Genomic DNA, 18,483 nt, shown 5'->3' on the forward strand with positions numbered 1-18,483 from the left:
GGGAGGCGCGCGCTCCTCCGCGGACCCGCAGGGCGGCGGCGGCGAGCGCTGGCCCCGACTCCACCCTCCCTGCCCCGCGGCGCCGCCCGCGGACGCGCACTTTCCTTCTCCCGCGCACCCGCCCGGCGGCCTCCCGGAGACCCGCGGCGCGCGGTGACATGGCTGGCGGCCACCGCCTCCTGCTGGAGAACGCGCGGCAAGTGGTGATGGTGTGCGCCCGCGGCGAGCGCTTCCTGGCGCGGGACGCGCTGTGCCGCCTGGCCGTGCTGGAGGGCGCCAGCCTCGTGGTGGGCACGTAAGTGGCCGCGCGCTGGGGGCAGCGGGCAGCCGCGGCCGGGCCTGGCCCCCTTTCCCTAACTTGGGCACTGTGGAGGGAACCGCGTAAAATCCTGCATCCAGGGAGCCACCGCAGGCCTTTTAGGCACCTGTTGCTACTTACCTTCGAGGAGCCATTTGGTGAAGAAACGCTCTCAGGCTGAACCCCCACCCCCATCCCCTCTCCCCAGATCTTGGGAATCAGCATCTCTGTGATGGAGTGCTGGGACTTTAAATTTTTACAGAACACCCTCCAGCCCACCCCACTTCGTATACTAAATTTGAGAACCACGGAAGACGTTCAGATGGTTTAGGGTGAAAGGAAATTCAGAAAAAGAGGACATTTTCAGTTTTTTCATTTAACCCTCTGTGCTTCCTGCTAGACATGAATAAAAGAACAGCCAGAGTTTGAGGTGGGGGGCGAACCTGCAGTAGGAGTGGGGTTTGGATGCTGATGTGAATTGGAGAGCCCCACGGCCCGCGATTGTGCAAGATTGTCTCAGCCCTTATCTGACGCCGCTTAGGGTTGTGCAAGAGCCCAGCTTTGAGGGACCATGTGTTTTTAATTAGCAAAGGGATAAAAACATTCTCAGTGTTACTGTTGAGAATTTGTTACAACAACAGTTAACAGAACTGAACAGTTAACAGAACTGCACAGAGGTAGGAATCCAGGGCTAACTGAGGCCATATTCCATGGAGTTCTGAGGCTCTACTGTCGCGCCCCTGTGCACAACCCTTTCTCACTCCATCATCCATGATGGCTGCTCCACCACTCCGTAAGGAGTCTACCTTCCAGAAGGTGGAAACAAGGAAGTGAAAACAGTCCTATTGGTTAGAATTTAGTCACATGGCCACACCCCGTTGATGGGAAACCCAGAAATGTAGATTTCATTCTGGGTGTTGATGTGTTCAGCTAAGATTTAGGAATCTAGCCCTGTGGGGAAAGGGGAACATTGATCTTGGGGAACAACTAATATTCTATACATATGATTTGACTTTTGGGCTTGCATGTGGCTGGAGTCATTTTTTTCTTCAATAACACAGATGCAAGAAGGACATAGGATAAAGGTGACTGATAGCAAAAGACATGGACAACATATTTTAAATCATTAGTCAGCTTTTCCACAGTATTTCCCCAAACTTTAGTAATTATTTCTTGATTTTTCTTCAGGGATGGGTTTATAAAAGCCATTGGTCCTGCTGATGAGATCCAAAAAATGTTTTCCGAAGAATCATTCGAGGAAAGGATTGACTGTTCTGGGAAATGCATCTTGCCGGGTACTAACCTCTTTTTTCAGTAAAGCCCTGCAACCAGTTTTAGTAATGTAAAGAGGAAGAGCTTGTTTTAAATAGGGTGTCAAAATCATATTAAAATATAATAATAGCTACCGTGCTTCGCATTTCTACTACTGAATGTCTAGCTATTTTACAAACATGTTTTCATCTTGAATCCTTCTAACTGCCCTATAAGGTAAGTATCATTATCTACATGTTACGGATTAGAAAACTCCAGTATAGGGATGAAATACCTTACCCCAGATTGTCGGACAGGGAAAGGGCCCCTGCTTCCCACTCACATGCCGAAGAGAAACCAGTTGTGTTGTGTTTAGTTTCAAAAGCTGTTGAAGAACTTTACTAATCTCCCTCATATGGGAGGCAGCTAGGGCAAACTGCTGTTCCTAATACCAGAATAAATTCTAAATTTACATGGAGTGTGAAACAAAGAACACATCTTTGGGCAGAAAAGTGGGGAAAGAGGGAATCCCTAGAGATTTTACTGAAGTTTATTTATATCTTAGTGATTGACACAAAATCAGTTTGTTAACCATCATCTCCCACATTGTTTTATGGCTTCATGAAATCCTCTGAAACAAGTTTCACAAATTTTGAGTCCTACACAAAACAGAGAGGCTAAGATTTATATTTTTAAAATGTTTACTATGTGTATCTGATAGAGCTTCTGTCTTCCAGCTCTGGGAGTCAGGAAATGAAGTCAGAGTGAAACGTTATGAAAAAGAGCAGAAAATACTAGAAAGCAATCTGAACAGAGATTCTTTTTTTTTTTTTAAGATTTTATTTATTTATTTATTTGACAGAGAGAGATCACAAGTAGGCAGAGAGGCAGGCAGAGAGAGAGGAGGAAGCAGGCTCCCTGCCAAGCAGAGAGCCCGATGTGGGACTCAATCCCAGGACCCTGAGATCATGACCTGAGCCGAAGGCAGATGATTAACCCACTGAGCTACCCAGGGGCCCTGAACAGAGATTCTTGATCTTTGTCCAATTGCAACCACTAATGAGACATTTAATTCACAAAGTATTTTAAATATTCTGGAAAGACACACTTTACTTGAGTTGTATCTGGATAAACGAGTCACACGATTACTTTATAGTTTCTCTTCAATTAAACTGCATTTCTTTTTTGAAGAAAGATTCATATTCCTGATTCCATATTTTTCCTTCTCAAAGTTGGGAGAGATTATATTCTCTTTTCACACACAGATTATTCCTTGGCGATAGTCCTTGGTTTTGCTCAACTAATAGATATGACATCCTGTTTCCAAAAGCTTCTTTGGTGAGCATGGACTTAGTGGGCAAAAGGACCTGTCTTTCTTTAACGGATATTCTCATCGTGCCAAATCACGCTCTTCCGTTAAAGCCTTCTAGACCAGCCATGCAGAGTGTTGTTTCCTGTCTGTGGAGGGAACCCATAGACAAATTCTTCTTCCTCTCTCCTCTTCCAAGATGGCTGACCATCATCTTGCTTTCCCAAGAGTGGCATGGGGTAGTCTGCCTACTATCTAAGGGCTTTCTATTTCTCAGCTTCAAAGATGATTTGATTTATTGATTACAGGTTTGGTGGATGCACACACACATCCAGTATGGGCTGGTGAAAGAGTTCACGAGTTTGCAATGAAGGTAACTGCCATAAATGATGATAAATCAAAATAAGGCACAAATACAAATCTTTTTATAAAGATTTGATAGGCTAACAGGCTTTGCAACATATGTCTACATTTGTTTTTTTTTAAGATTTTATTTATGTATTAGAGAGAGAGAGACTGAGAGTGAGAGAAAGAGAGAGAGCATGAGAGAGAGGGGCAGAGGGAGAATTGGACTCCTCGGAGAGCAGGGAGCACGATGCGGGACTCGATCCTGGGACTCCAGGATCATGACCTGAGCCGAAGGCAGTTGCTTACCCAACTGAGCCACCCAGACGCCCCTACATTTCTTTTTCATGTATATTTTTACTGGCCTGGACTATGGAAGATAAACTGGAAAAGAAACTAACTTATAACTGTCCAAATACTATGCACAGGCCCTAGCAATCATTTTAGGTATAACAGTTTTCAAAAATTTTTAGCAATAAAATCCTTATATATGTATATATGTATGTATGTACATATGTATGTTTTAGAATCCTCCCTTTAAAAAAAAAAAGCTGAGCTGCCTTTGGGCACCTGGGTGGCTCAGTCGGTGAACCGTCAGACTGGTTCAGGTCATGATGTCAGGGTCCTGGGATCCAGCCCCAGGTTGGCCTCAGCACCTGGCAGGGCGTCTGCTTGTCCCTCCCCCTCTTCCTCTGCGACTCCCCCCGCACTTATACACATACACTCTCTCTCTCTCTCTCTCAAATAAATAAATAAAATCTTACAAAAAAAAAAAAAACACCAAAAACAAAAACAAAAAAACCCACAAAAAACAGAGCTGAGCTGCTTTGCTCACTTTCTCTTCTCTTTCCTTTCCCCCATTTCAGCCCTCTGCCCCTGGGAGCCTTTGAGAGGGATCCATGATATAGTTTGAAACTCACCATTCATTGGTTCAAACTTGGAAAAATATATTGCTAATCATAAAAATAGTCTTGTATTTCCCCCCCAAAAAAATGACTTATTAAGAAACATAAAGTGTAGTCTATGTCCTGAATCATTAATTAGCCAAGGCCAACCCTCAAACCCATGGTTGGAGCCATTTTCACATTGTTTCTTTCTAATAGATTTAATTTTTTAGAGCAGTTTTAGATTCATAGCCAAATTGAGTGGGAGGGACAAAGACTTAGTGGTCCACACTGGGGCCAGCTGGGTTGTTGGAACACTGAGATACTTCTGGGCTAGTTGGTAAATTGCTGCTGCTTCCCGAGACCCTCAGTGCTCCCCGACCCCTCTCCCATTTGGGCCATCCCTGCCGTTCCTAAGAGGCCCTGGCAGGGGAGGGATCTCCATGGCCCCGCTACCCCAGCATCCTTTCTGTTCTGCTGGTGTCTCTGACCTATCAGTTGTTAATCATTTTGAACATCACCCTAGACGGGGATTCTGTGGACCTGCCCACAACCTCCCGCATTTTCCCAGCCTAAAGGCGAGCCCTGTGTTCAGTTGGCAGGAGCCACATACATGGACATTCACCAGGCTGGAGGAGGGATCAACTTTACCGTGGAGCGCACGCGCCAGGCCTCGGAGGAGGAGCTGTTCTGCTCCTTCCAGGAGCGGCTGCAGTGCATGATGAGGGCGGGGACCACGCTGGTGGAGTGCAAGAGCGGATACGGCCTCAACCTGGAGACCGAGCTGAAGATGCTGCGCGTGATCGAGCGCGCTCGGAGGCAGCTGCCCATAGGCATCTCCGCCACTTACTGCGGGGCTCACTCGGTGCCAAAGTAACCTCAGCTTGCGGGTTTGACTGGGGGCATTGATGGGGCATTGAAAACAAAGAAGGGGTCAGGTGGTCCCTAAGTGGGGACGCACTGTGGTGGTGAGGGGGAGGGTTAGGGCGTCGGACCGGGTGGAGGTGTATCTATGCTTCTGTTCTCGCAGAGAATTCAGTAGAAGCTGTTAGAAAGGTGTTCTGATTCTAATAGTCCTCTCACAAGGGTGGTTTTTTGTTTGTTTTTGTTTTTAAGATTTTATTCATTTGAGAGAGAGAGAGAGAACACAAAGGGAGAGGGAGAAGCAGACTCCCTGCTGAACAGGGAGCCTGATGTGAGGCTTGATGCCAAGATTCTGGGATCATGACCTGAGCCGAAGGTAGACACTTAACTGACTGAGCTACCCGGGTGCCCCTTGCAAGGGTTGTTTTAAGAAGGCAATCCCCATCAGACCCAACGGTTTTACTGGTCTGCTAATGATGAAGGAGGAAATGGAGATATTCAAAATTCTTTTGGTTAACAGAAAGCAATGTCCTCTACTAGATCCTTTAAAATGACAGATATGACTTTAAATAGTTGCCCGTGACCATATAATTGCACTTTAGAGATTAAAAGTAACACTCCGTAGGTGATAGAGCAAATCTCTAGGTCAGGATGACTCAGAATAGTTTTTATTTTCGTTCATCTTTTTGTTTAGCAGCAAACATGTTTGTTTTCTTGTTGTAAATGGTTTTGAGCTTTCCTTTTACCTAAAAAGTGTCTCCTGTATGGCTTTGTTGTAGAGAATTCTGTCCCTTTCTGCATCTGCTTCTGCATCTTACCTGTCCCAGAATTTCTAGAGCCAAAGGCCCACAGTTCCAGAATTAAAAGGTCCAAAAGAAATCCAGGACTTGGGGGGCACCTGGGTGGCTCAGTCGGTTAAGCAGATGCCTTCAGGTCAGGTCAGGATCCCAGGGGATCAAACCCCTAATTGGCTCCCTGCTCAGCAGGGAATCTGCTTCTCCCTCCCCCTGCTCTTGTTCTCTCTTTCTCTCAAATAAATAAAATCTTTACAAATAAAATCCAAGACTTAAAAATTAACAGGACAAAGTCTTAGTGAAGTCTTGAGTTTTGATAACTTAGATATGTAAGTACTACAGGCTTATTTGAAAGTTTCATGATGGGGCGCCTGGGTGGCTCAGTTGGTTTAGCAGCTGCCTTCGGCTCAGGTCATGATTCCAGGCTCCTGGGATCGAGCCCCGCATCGGGCTCCCTGCTTAGCGGAGAGCCTGCTTCTCTCTCTCCCTCTGCCTACCGCTCTGCTTACTTGTGCTCTCTATCTCTCTGTCAAATAAATAAATAAAATCTTTAAAAAAAAAAAAAAAGAAAGTTTCATGACATTTTTTTTTTAAAGATTTTTATTTCTTTATTTGACAGAGAGAGATCACAAGCAGGCAGAGAGGCCCGCAGAGAGAGAGAGGAGGAAGCAGGCTCTCTGCTGAGCAGAGAGCCCGATGCGGGGCTCGATCCCAGGACCCTGAGATCATGACCTGAGCTGAAGGCAGCAGCTTAACCCACTGAGCCACCCAGGCGCCCCTCATGACATATTTTTATATTTATTTAGTTTCGTGCAATTTGGAAAATAAGTTTAATGTTAATTTTTTGCTTATCATTTCAATCAGAGAAAATTAAAAAAATTTTTTAAAGATTTTATTTATTTATTCAACCCAGAGAAAGAGATCACAAGTAGGCAGAGAGGCAGGCAGAGAGAGAGGAGGAAGCAGGCTCCCCATTGTGCAGAGAGCCCGATGCAGGGCTCGATCCCAGGACCCTGAGATCATGACCTGAGCCAAAGGCAGAGAGAGGCTTAACCCACTGAGCCACCCAGATGCCCCCAAAATAAAAAATTTTAACATTAAATTTATGATTAAGAATTCAGAAAATTAAGTAGAAAAGAAAAATATTTAATATTTCTAATGATGTTTTTGTACATTTTTAGCATTTGTACTTCCGAAATTATTAAAGCTTAAACCGCACTGAGACTTTTGGGACATCTGTCTATAGAAAACTTTTTTTTTTTTTTTTTTTCCGAATGGAACATAAGGTGAATGATAGGCAGTGTAGGGTGGTAGAGAAGTCGTAGGCTTTGGAGCCATACCAGACCTGGGTTTCACTCCAGCTTTGCAACTTTCCCAGTGCGTGATTTTGAGGGCATCACTTAACTTTTTTGAACATCTATAAAACAGCTAAATAACACATAATTCTATATGATTGTCTTGAGAATTAGGGACAACATACATGAGCGCCTGTCTCATCACAGTTCACCTCTATCTTCCCACCAATACGTTTTTTGCTGAGCAAGAGACTTTGGCGTGCCAAATACAGGACTAAAGTTTTACAGAAATTTTCTCCTTATGCCAATGAGTCTCTGAGGTCTGATCCCCAGTGACACGGTCTGCAGCTCAGAGTATGCCAAATGATGGCTGCGTGACCTGTCTAAAGTTAGGTCGCCAGCAAGTGGTGGAGCTCTGTATCTATCTGACTTCAAAAGCCCAGCCCTTTCCTATGTACAACTACCCCAGAATCTTAGAATTTCAGTGCCTCCCACAACCCTTTTTCCCATGCTTCTACAAATAGTGTGGAAGAAGAAAAAGGCAGAGTGAACAGTAGGGCCCAGCAAAGGAGCCTGCAACTAGGTAGTTAGGGAAGCATTCAGGATGCCCTCCATGTGTCCTTGGCAAGCAGATTCAGTTTTTCAGCCCCCATGGCCTTGCTGGCGTTCTCGAAGGCAACATGGCTGGGCCAGAGATGGATGAGCCCTTTGAGTCTCCGTGTACAGGGTGAGTGCCTATAGTAGTCTTATGGACATCTCTGCTGTGTCCTCATTGTTAAGACTCTTGAGGTATAATTTGGATTATTTCTCTACTTTTTGAGGCTTGAGGTCATTTGCTCATGGTTCATCAGATTCTTCAAGGGCCAGAAAACCAATTAAATCAATTTTAAATTTTTTTAAATTAAAAAAATTAAAAATTTTTAAATTAAATTTTAAACAATTTTTAATTAAATTAAATTAAAAATTTTTAATTAAAACAATTTTTTTAAGATTTTATTTATTTATTTGACAGACAGAGATCACAAGTAGGCAGAGAGGCAGGCAGAGAGAGAGGAAGGGAAGCAGGCTCCCTGCTGAGCAGAGAGCCTGATGTGGGGCTCGATCCCAGGACCCTGGGACCATGACCTGGGCCGAAGGCAGAGGCTTTAACCCACTGAGCCACCCAGGTGCCCCAAAACAATTTTTTTTTTTTAAAGATTTTATTTATTTATTTGACAGAGAGAAATCACAAGTAGGCAGAGAGGCAGGCAGAGAGAGAGGAGGAAGCAGGCTCCCTGCTGAGCAGAAAGCCCGATGTGGGGCTCGAACCCAGGACGTGGGATCATGACCTGAGCCGAAGGCAGCGGCTTAACCCACTGAGCCACCCAGGCGCCCCAACAATTTTTTAATTAAAGAAAAAAAAATTTTTTTTTTTTTTTTGCTTCATGTAATCTCATTTTCTTGCCCAGAGGGAAGACCGCATCAGAGGCTGCTGATGAAATCATCAGTAGCCACCTCCCGAAGCTGAAGGAGCTTGCCAGAAGTGGGGAAATCCACGTGGACAATATAGATGTGTTCTGCGAGAAGGGGGTCTTTGATCTTGACTCCACCAGGAGGATTCTTCAAAGCGGAAAAGAGATGGGATTACAGATTAACTTCCACGGGGACGAGCTGCACCCGATGAAGGCTGCGGAGGTAGGGTCGACCTTCTTCTTTTCCTTTGTCAACACTCACGCTATGGAAAACTTCATTAGTGGGTTCAGAGGTGGGAGGAGCCTTACTGAAAAGACAGAGAAACGGGGATTTGTTTGAACAATGTGTGGATCGGTCCATTCGAGCCTCGGAATCCCTGACCCCTGTTAGAAATGTACTTTTTTGCTGGTCGTTTACTTTTATGATCGCCTGCTGGTGGTATTAGTGGAAAAAGAAGTACTTCTGTGATCTTGTTTAGCAAACCCACACCCTGTTTTGGTTGGAACAGAAAGCCACGCTGGCAGAGCAGAGTAAAAATTGCTCATGTTGTGGCTAAGGTCCTCCTGGGGCAGCGGCCAGGGGAATGCTGGGAGAGCACGGCGGTCATGGTCACGTGATGCTCTTCTGACCTGTGTGTCTTGCCCAGATTCATTTATTCACGCTTTCAACAAATACATGAGTGTCTGCTCTGTGCTGGGCTCTGAGAATTCAGCCGTGAATAAGACAGACAGACACAGTCCTCGCAGTTGCGAGTCTAGCTGTCTCTCCAAACCGCAGAGCGAAATAAACAACTGCCCTTGGGGCATAAGTACAGATGTGTATAATGTGGGCATAAATACAGACATTCCAGACGTGTCCAGTGTGATCTCTTCACATCGCTTCCGGATCTTGGTCCTGTGTTTCCTGCTCAGTGAATGACCCCATCGTCTAGTATTGTCTAAGCGGAAAAATTTGGACATCACCTTGTCTCCTTTCCCCGTCCCCTGTCCTGTTTTGGTCAACCAGCAAGGCCTCCAGGTTTGCCTCCTGATTATGTCCAGGTCCACTTCTCTTCCCCCGACCACCTAGTTCAGACCCATCAGGGCTCTCAGCAGATCTCCTGCAATGGCTTCTCTCCCCATGTCCAAGCCCGCCCGCTCTTTAATCAGTTTAATCCCTGCCCTCAGTGCATCTTCTCTTCCTCTCTGTTGCTGGAAAGCCCTGAAAGGCTCACCCATGCCAGCAGGACAGATTCCCAACTCCGCAGCCGTAGGCTTACCCGGATCCAGCCCTTGCTTGCCTGCCATGTTCCTCTTTGTCTCCTCCCCCTCTGCTTCCCCTGCCCTCTTTTCCGTGAGTCAGCCACCATGAACTGTGTTAAGACACTCGATCCCCACGCCTCTGCACATACTTTCTCTTGTCTGAACACCCCTTGGCTAACTCTCCCTCCCCTCCGTGTTTCTTCTTAGCTACACTTCTCTGGGATCCTTCCCAAACCTCTGCAAGAGGAAGTTACAGACCCTCCCCACACCTGTCCCACCGTGTTCAAATTGCCTCCGCGCTCCCTCCTGGATAGTAAAGGGGCTGACAATTGTCCCTGGGCCTTTGTAGCTCTGTCCCTGGAGGTTAGCACAATGCCTGGCAGACAGGTAGCCTTTAGTGAGGACATAAATGGGGCATGTTTGTTGAATGAATGTGAGCTAGGTGGTCAGCAAGATACTTTTGGTGGCAGAGAGTGCACTGGTGAATTAAACAGGTCAGTTTGGGAGAGTGAAGGTGATTCCAAGGTTAGAAGGAAGCTCCGCCTGGGGAACAGTCAGTCTGTGGGGCATCCCACTCCCCAGGGCACCAAACCGGAATTGCTCTTAGACCCGATCTAGCTGCTGATGAGAGGCCAGCTCCGTCCTGCCCTGCCATGGCTGTGCTGCCTCCCTGGGCCATTGCTTAATGTCAAAAATGAGTCTACTTTCCCTTCCCTTGGAATGCTTAACACAATCACCTTTTAGCCTGGGGTACTGTGTATGTGTGTGCATATGTGTGTGTGTGTGTGTAAATGTATCAAGCTGAGAAGAAACCCACTTTTTTTTTTTTTTAAGAAACCCACTTTAATGGTATGTTTTCATTACCATCATAGCATTACCTCCTACTTTTCTTCTCACAGTCGAGCCCAGATTTTTCCTCTGGAGAGAAATCAAGCTCACGTGCATATTCTCAAATGATACATATAATTTCACATTTTTCCAAGGTTCTTTTCTTAACTGATCTGTTTTCCCTGAGTGCAACAGCACTGCAAGATACCTTTCCTTACTGTGTTTTTGACGATGCTGTAAGAATCAGACTTTATTACCAGTGTCACTCTGCGTGAAGAATATCAGTGAGCACTTGGACGTAAGGACAGTTGTTGAAGTAGCACACTAGCTAATTTTCCAGTGAATGTCTGTCACAAATCTTTTGCCCATCTGGGGGCTTGTGCTTGGCAGAGGCAGTTGCCAAGGCATTTTAGTAATAGATTGGTATTTATTTTTGCAGGAAAAACAATGTTCTGGCCCTTTATTGATTGTTGTTGCTGTTGGTGAACTCTTCTCTCTCTGCCCATTCTGCTTAGCTCGGGGCTGAGCTGGGAGCCCAGGCCATCAGTCACCTGGAAGAAGCAAGCGATGAGGGCATCACTGCCATGGCAACGGCCCGGTGCTCGGCCGTCCTTCTGCCCACCACAGCCTACATGCTGAGGTGAGTTGCCCCAGTGGGTGCCAGGTGGGAGGACACAGACCCAGAGGCCTGTCTTATTTCATTGCCCTTCCACATTCCTTAAAAATGCAGATCAGGAAAACTGAGCTCTGGAAGATGCCAGTCCTGGAGCGAGGTTCAGGAGAGAGCTTAGACCCCAGTGGCCGTTGAGTGGTGGGATTATTGGGAAGAGTGGAGCTGCCCTTTCCTTTTCCCACCTCAGTTTTGGAATTTTCCAGTTAAAAAGTCAATATGTATTACTTTTATAACTACCAAGTAATGAAATAGGCTCTCCACTTTAAAAACATGCATCAGGTGTTAGAGATACTGGACAGTGTTCAGAATGTGAAGGAGCTGTTTTCTAAGAGGATGCAAGTGGGTACCACAGTCCTCAAAAATCCCCAGGCGTGGGAGGAAAGAGGAGATGTGTAAGTATATTTTGTGAAATCTCCCCCAGGAATTTTGCTGTTTGCCCTCTATAGACTGAATACACATAACACAGTCCATAGTCCATCTTTATGAATGCCGTTTCAGAAGTTGGACAGTGTCTGGAGGCAGTTTGGGTTGTCGCCCACTAGGGGGCACTACTGGCATCTAGTAGGTAGAGGCTAGAGGCCGTAAACCTCCACAGTGCCCAGAACCATCTCCCACCACAGAGAATTATCCTGCCCAAGAACCACCCAGCCACAAATTATGAACTGTGCCATGGTTGAGACACTCTGCCTTAGGCATTAGAAAAGCCAGGCTTCGAGTAACTTTTACATTTATTTATTTATTTTTTAGAGAGAGAGGGAGTGAGGGCACTCCCAGGTGCCTGTGAGCTGGGGGGAAGGGGCAGAGGGGGAGAGAGAGAATCTAGAGATTCTTCATGCCCAGTGTGGAGCCTGATAGGGGGCTCAGTCTCACCACCATGACACCATGACCTGAGCCGAAATCAAGAGTGGACGCCTAACTGAGAGCCACCCAGGTGCCCTTCGAGTAACTTTTTTTAAGAGAGAAGAAAGGAATATGTCAGTGCTTTTCTCAAATATATTATGACGTTATACCCATACAGGTAATATTACACATTTCTCTTACCATTACTGTTCTCTGAATTTCAAGAGTAAACTTCATGTAGATTGCAACCAGGAAATATCAATCAATAACCATTCTTGGTATCTTGGCATTCCCAGCAAGTCTTAGTAGTCAGTCAGAGTCATCAATCGATACCTAATCTGGTTAATTTTCCATCACCAAGAAATGATGTTTGACCAAAAAAAAAAAAAAAATTTCCTTTCCCTCCCCTTGAATCTCTTGAAGATGGAGCAAAAGCCCGAGACTTGCACTGTGAAGGGCAGCTCAGCAGCAAAAGTCTGAACTTTGTCCCTGCGCCAGAGGTGGCTGCCATCTGCGCTCACCGCAGGATGGGCTGGCCAGTTGGACAACAGGAAACACCACCGAGGCCACCCTTTTCTCTCTGGCTTCTCTGTTTTGGTATTTTTCTGATCTCTCCAACAGGCCCAACCTGCAGGGCTCTCTGCTGGGCCTTGAATTCTCTCTTGACTCTCACTTCCAGAATAACAGTGGCCTTGTGCCCCTTCCTTTAATCATTATTGTATGCATCTTTGTGTATACTCTTTAAATTGATTTAGGATACATTCTCCTCAGTTTTTCTGGAACTCCCTTGATACTTCTACAGCATCACTTTTTTTTTTTTTTTCTCCTTCAATATTTCTGGAAGGGGAGGGGAGGCCATCCGAATGAACTGTGCAGGGGCACCTGAGTGGCTCAGTGGGTTAAGTGTCTGGCTCCAGCTCAGGTCATGATCTCAGGATCCTGGGATTGAGCCCCAGATGGGCTCCTTCTCCCAGCACCTGGGAGAAGCCTGCTTTTCCCTCTCTTCCCCCTTATATTCTGTCTCAAATAAATAAAATCTTAAGAAAGAAAGAAAGAAAAAAAAGGAATGAACTGTGGAGAGATTTTAAGTTCTACCTTTCCACACGCTTATCCCTGCTTCACCCACCTCCTCTCATGCATGATGCTGATTGAGGAACATTATCTTTTTTTAAAGATTTATTTATTTATTTATTTTTTTGACAGAGGGAAAGAGGTCACAAGTAGACAGAGAGGCAGGCAGAGAGAGAGAGAGGGGAAGCAGGCTCCCCGCTGAGCAGAGAGCCTGATGCAGGGCTCGATCCCAGGACCCTGAGACCATGACCTGAGCCGAAGGCAGAGGTGTAATCCACTGAGCCACCCAGGCGCCCTGAGGAACATTATCTTAAGTAGTCCTGCAAACTGTCCGTCATCGACTGTGAATGTTTCAAGGGCCTCAGTCTTGGCCTATAAACGTGTAGATTCTCAGACAACTGATTTCCATCTATCCCTCTCCCCAAACCCTGGGAGCCTTGAATAAACACTATAGCTCAAAGTTGTCTGCCTAGGATGACCCAGGCCCCCTTACAGCACCTGTCTGAGGAAGCCCAGCCCACCAGGAGGATGTACTGCTTGTTCCCGCAAAACCAGCTGATTGGCAGATAGGCCCCTGGACTTCCTCTTAGAGCACTTTACAAAGCTTGCAATTACAAATCCTTTCTCTGCAAAGACTTATATCTGAGATACAAGTCTCTGACCACCCAGGATTGCCTCGTCAAGGACCCGCCCCTTTTTCCTCCCAACTTCCTCTTTCTTTCTTTAAAACGCCCAGTTACCACTGCACAAATCAAAATTGAGTCCAGACCACACTGGATCCTTTTCCCTTTCGCAATAGTTATTACTGAATACTGTCCTCACCCTTTGAGCTAGTGTTTGGCTCCGTTTATCCCTGACATGACTTTTGAGTCACGTCCTAAAGAATAATATTTTGCCAAGGAAATCAAGGAGACACGCAACCCAGGAAGAAGTGCAGCCATTTTACATATAAGATTCTTGGGCCTTCAAGGTTTTAAAGGCCCTACCAGAAATGTTTGAGGCCCCTCTGCCCCTGCCCAGGAGGGGGAGAGATATGAATTAAAAAATTGCAAACTGGAAGTTAATAAAAACAACATTATTTTAACCTCATTTTTTATATTTGAGAGTCCAAAAAAAAAAGTGTTATTATTTTTTTTTAATGTTAAGTTAGATTTTTCTTCCTTAGCAAGGGTCTCTGGAAGTATGTAAAGATCCCAAAATAAACACTCCCAAATTAAAGAGGTTAGTCATGGGCAAGTCATTTCAAAAGCAGAGATAAAAATCAGGCATCCTGGGGTTCCACCTGACTTCACCACTCATCACTTAACCTTGAGTGTCTGTTTCTTCTTCCAGAACACAGAGGGGTTGGATATCTTGAGTTGGTTTCCACTGCAAACATCTAGTCTATAGAAGCTCTATTTCCAGAGACTTCCATCTTTCTTTTTTTTCCTTCCTCTTAGACTGAAGCAACCCCGCGCTAGGAAGATGTTGGAGGAGGGGGTAATCGTTGCTCTGGGCAGTGATTTCAACCCAAACGCATATTGCTTTTCAATGGTAATTACTTTTAATGTGCCTTTCCAAGCGGAGAATCAGTCTTCCACTGTGTGTATCAATAATTTAAAAATAGTTCCCGAACTGTTAAAATGTACCAAAGATCTAAGAAACGATTATCTCGAGCAACAGGAAAAAAAGTGTAGACAGCAGGGTCTTTGGCTATTTCTGTGCCACACGAATGCCTCTAGGCAGAGAGAGAGGAGAGAAAGTTCTATGTGCATAATCTTTTGATTCAGCCTTGGGCGTGGTGGTTTGATGATAACTTACCTCCGTCTTGGAGGACAGCACAGGCTCAAAGAAATTTTAGTAAATAAGTGTGGAGGTGGGCTTTCATCTTACATAGATAGTGGTCTTGAAAAGTTGTAAATAAACACTCAGTACCCAGGGGTTCGGCGGGGGTAATCTCTCTAATAAAGGAATCTTTTCCAAAGCATAAGAATCTTTACATGTACATCAAAAGGTTCTCATACCAGTGTAGCCGGTTCCTCCCAGATATTTAATTTCCATTATTGGTTGTGCTGCGTTGAGAAATGTCCTGGGTAGCAGCTACCATTTTGTTCCTTTCCTCTATTGCGGTTCTTAACTGCCTCAGCCGGTGGTCATGCACTTGGCCTGCGTGAACATGCGACTGTCCATGCCGGAAGCCTTGGCCGCCGCCACCATCAACGCAGCCTATGCCCTGGGAAGATCTCACACACATGGATCTCTGGAAGTCGGCAAACAGGGAGATCTCATCATCATCAATGCATCCAGGTGAGTGTTCTCCCAACGGAGCTATTTTATTTTGTGCCCCTTGTGATACGTAGGCTGGGTTTAAATGGCTTTTCTGCTCAATATTAGCATCTGGCCCTGAAGCCTCTGCAGCTCCCCAGTCTCCTTTACCATCACCCCTTTCCAACCAGCAAGTCTCCCTACGGGTCCTCGACTACACAGGGTAGACCAGCTTGTCCGGTCTCTTCATCTGTCTTCCATCTGCCCTAGATCTCTAGGGTTTTGTTCTGTTTACCCGGACTGTGGACTTGTGCCTCCTGGCTCGTGTTCTTGTTTTTCTGGGGCGTTCTGACCTACAGCTGGCTCTGGGCGGTGCGTGTCCCAGCTCCTGCTGGCCACCCTGCGTTTGATTCATTACCTCTCTGGCTTCTCACTCTTACCAGATCCCAAAAGCCTTGCTTCTGTTTTCCTGCCACTGGGTTCTTATTACTCATCCACCGTCTACTGCCAAGTGGGCCTCCGATGCAACAATTTGAGTCTTATTTTTCTCAGTCTGAAAGTTGTAAATCCTTGACCCAGGAAGCCTGTTGCATTCCTTGGTCCTCAAGTTCCACTGAAGAAATCGACTTTAATTCAACTCTTCACTGTCTCTATCGAAAATAATGCTGATGTCACCTTTTACATATTACTTGATTGGATCAAATATTTTCAGGTCAAATACTTCAATAATACCATTAAATAATATTGAAGTTGTAGACTAGTTGTCATAGTAATCTACTGTTGTTTTTTTTTTTTTTAAAAAGCCCTTTCTCGATGACGAGGTATAAAGAAGTTTTTAGAGAATGTATTTCCACGTTAGCATTTATTGACAAAGTGATCATTTTGACGTGTGGGCATTAAAATATGTTTGATTTCTTTCTAGATGGGAGCATTTGATTTACCAGTTTGGAGGCCATCATGAATTAATTGAATATGTTGTAGCTAAAGGAAAAGTCATCTATAAAAAATGAAAGATCTGAAAGGAAAGAGAAGACCTTTTGACTACATAAGTCAATGCGGTTGGAGTCCAAGTTAAAATACCATAGTAATTTGCCAGAGTGATGTCACTTAAATATATTTCAGTGCTTTGTTAATCCACTTGAAAAAAACTAAGTCATTAATTTCTTTTCATTTAACACATGCACCTGGACATCTAAGCAGGTAAATCATTTGGATCTCAATCTCAGAACATGAAATCATTTCACAGAGATTTGCTACAAATATTTTGAAGATTAAGATGGTAGCGCATCATCGGAACGCCTTCATGGGGAAAAGCTGATTGGCAGTTAGGTAGACATGGCTTGAAATTCCCATTTTGTTTGTGCTTTTCAAGTTTCAGTTCTTAAACAGTACTTCATGAAAATTAGGGGATGGTGAGAAATCCAAGTGATATGCCCCAAATTAAGCAAATGTAGCCTTCTATTATAAGCAGCTAGTTTGTCCTTTTTCCACATGGTTTGTCTTTATAGAAGCTCTTCAAATGCATGAGTGTCCCTTGAAGGAGGGTGTCCTTCGACTTCTAATTTCTTCTGGACTCTAACGGTAGCGCTTCACAAGAGTTCAAGACCCATCATTTTATACATGGGGATGGGGACTTCCTAGAATGGATGCATTTGGACCAAATCTGATAGTGTAATTTTTAAAAATCACTCTGAAGAGTTTGATTATTCACATTATAAATGTATGACAGAATGGATATAGCTCTCAATAAATATGTGTTGACACTGTTGTTGTTTCCAGTCCCAGAAGTAGATGGGTGGTATTACTTATTACAGCTTTTAAGGAAATGAACCCAATTACATAATTATACATAAAGAAATCATGGATGACTATATGAATAGGTGTTTCTAAAGCCATATGAGCTTCCTTGAAATATTTTAAATGTTTCATCATCCTTATCATCCCAACGGCGTTATTAAACTTTGTCCTCTTTATGAATAAATGAATTGAGAAGTAAAGATTAACCAAGGTATCCTCCCTTTCATGTTAACAGAGGATGAATCGATGAGGCTTTACTGTGTTCCATTTTAGATGCTCCTTGTTGGGAGGTTATGGGTAACAGTGTGCATGGCTGTCACTGTCCAGTAACATGGGGGTCATTGGAGCTTTGTCCCTCACAGGCTCGGTCAAGGAGTCTTGAGGGGGTGTGGGAGGCACGTGGTTGCCATGGGTGATGCCTCCCCTATGACCACCTATACAAGGGTAGGAGTTTGGGATGCAGGCAATAAATACAAAGGCCAAAACTAAATTTGAGGTCTGTTCAAACCCGCAAGTCTATCTTGATACCTATGGAATAAGTAGGGGAAGTGCATCCTATTCTCTGTCTAGGAGACATTCGCTTGAAACAAAGAGCGTTAATGTCTTTTTCAAATGAAAGCAGAAGAGGATACCCACCCAGAACTGCCTTCGTCCTTCCAGGCCAGTGTCCTGTTAGTCCTGCCACTTGGGAGCTTGCTGGTAATGAGAACCTCGGCCCCACCCCAGACCTCTGAATCGGAATGCGTTTCTTAACCCCCTGCCAGGTTATTTGTACGCTTGTTAAGTGCTGCAGTCTCGACCCTAGCCACACCAGCTGTCACACTATGCCTCAAAACGGTTTGCTTTTGCTGTTCCAGGCTTTGCAGCCCGTTCCTTCTGCCTGGACTGCTTTCCTTCTCTTCTTTATGAGGGAAAGCAGAGCTAGTCCCTCCCCAACCCTACAATGCGCCCATCGTCCATGCTAACCTTCATGGCGTGGTGTTTTAACTGTCTTTCCCTTTAGAATGGAAGTTGGTAGAGGGCAGGGCCCCTCCTCATGCCCCAGGATCTAGCGTGGTGACTGGTTCATAGCAGGTGATCAGTAAATGAGTTCATGGATGGCCTTACAAACATACTGGTAGTCACAGTGAAAATTACTTAATTAAAACACACCAAGTAGGCCAACCCAGGAAGACAGTGTTAAGAAAAATACTTGTTTTGTGGATTGAAAAGAGCATATGAGTTCCTTAATAAAATACCAAAGGATGATGCTCATGGGGGAGTAAATTAGAAAAGCAAAACCAAAGAAACAGTTCCA

General features: G+C 45.0%; 1 protein-coding gene across 1 annotated transcript; it reads left to right on the top strand.

Annotated features, from left to right (window-relative positions):
* The first annotated feature begins 63 nt into the window (after positions 1-63).
* AMDHD1 (amidohydrolase domain containing 1) lies at positions 64-17,392 on the top strand. Its single transcript, XM_047742930.1, has 9 exons — positions 64-295; positions 1,487-1,593; positions 3,167-3,231; positions 4,683-4,960; positions 8,489-8,714; positions 11,077-11,201; positions 14,585-14,678; positions 15,271-15,431; positions 16,312-17,392. The coding sequence occupies exons 1-9, from the start codon at positions 159-161 to the stop codon at positions 16,397-16,399; spliced, it is 1,281 nt and encodes a 426-aa protein (XP_047598886.1). The 5' UTR covers positions 64-158; the 3' UTR covers positions 16,400-17,392.
* The last annotated feature ends 1,091 nt before the right edge of the window (positions 17,393-18,483 follow it).

The sequence above is a fragment of the Lutra lutra genome, chromosome 8 (genome assembly GCF_902655055.1).
Source record: "Lutra lutra chromosome 8, mLutLut1.2, whole genome shotgun sequence".
NCBI classification, from domain to species: domain Eukaryota; kingdom Metazoa; phylum Chordata; class Mammalia; order Carnivora; family Mustelidae; genus Lutra; species Lutra lutra.

Excerpts from the sequence above, each read along its gene's own strand:
- AMDHD1 (XM_047742930.1), top strand. The coding sequence starts at position 159 with ATGGCTGGCGGCCACCGCCTCCTGCTGGAGAACGCGCGGCAAGTGGTG. Across the intron at positions 8,715-11,076 it reads ACCCGATGAAGGCTGCGGAG|CTCGGGGCTGAGCTGGGAGC; the intron begins GTAGGGTCGACC and ends CATTCTGCTTAG. Across the intron at positions 15,432-16,311 it reads ATCATCATCAATGCATCCAG|ATGGGAGCATTTGATTTACC; the intron begins GTGAGTGTTCTC and ends ATTTCTTTCTAG.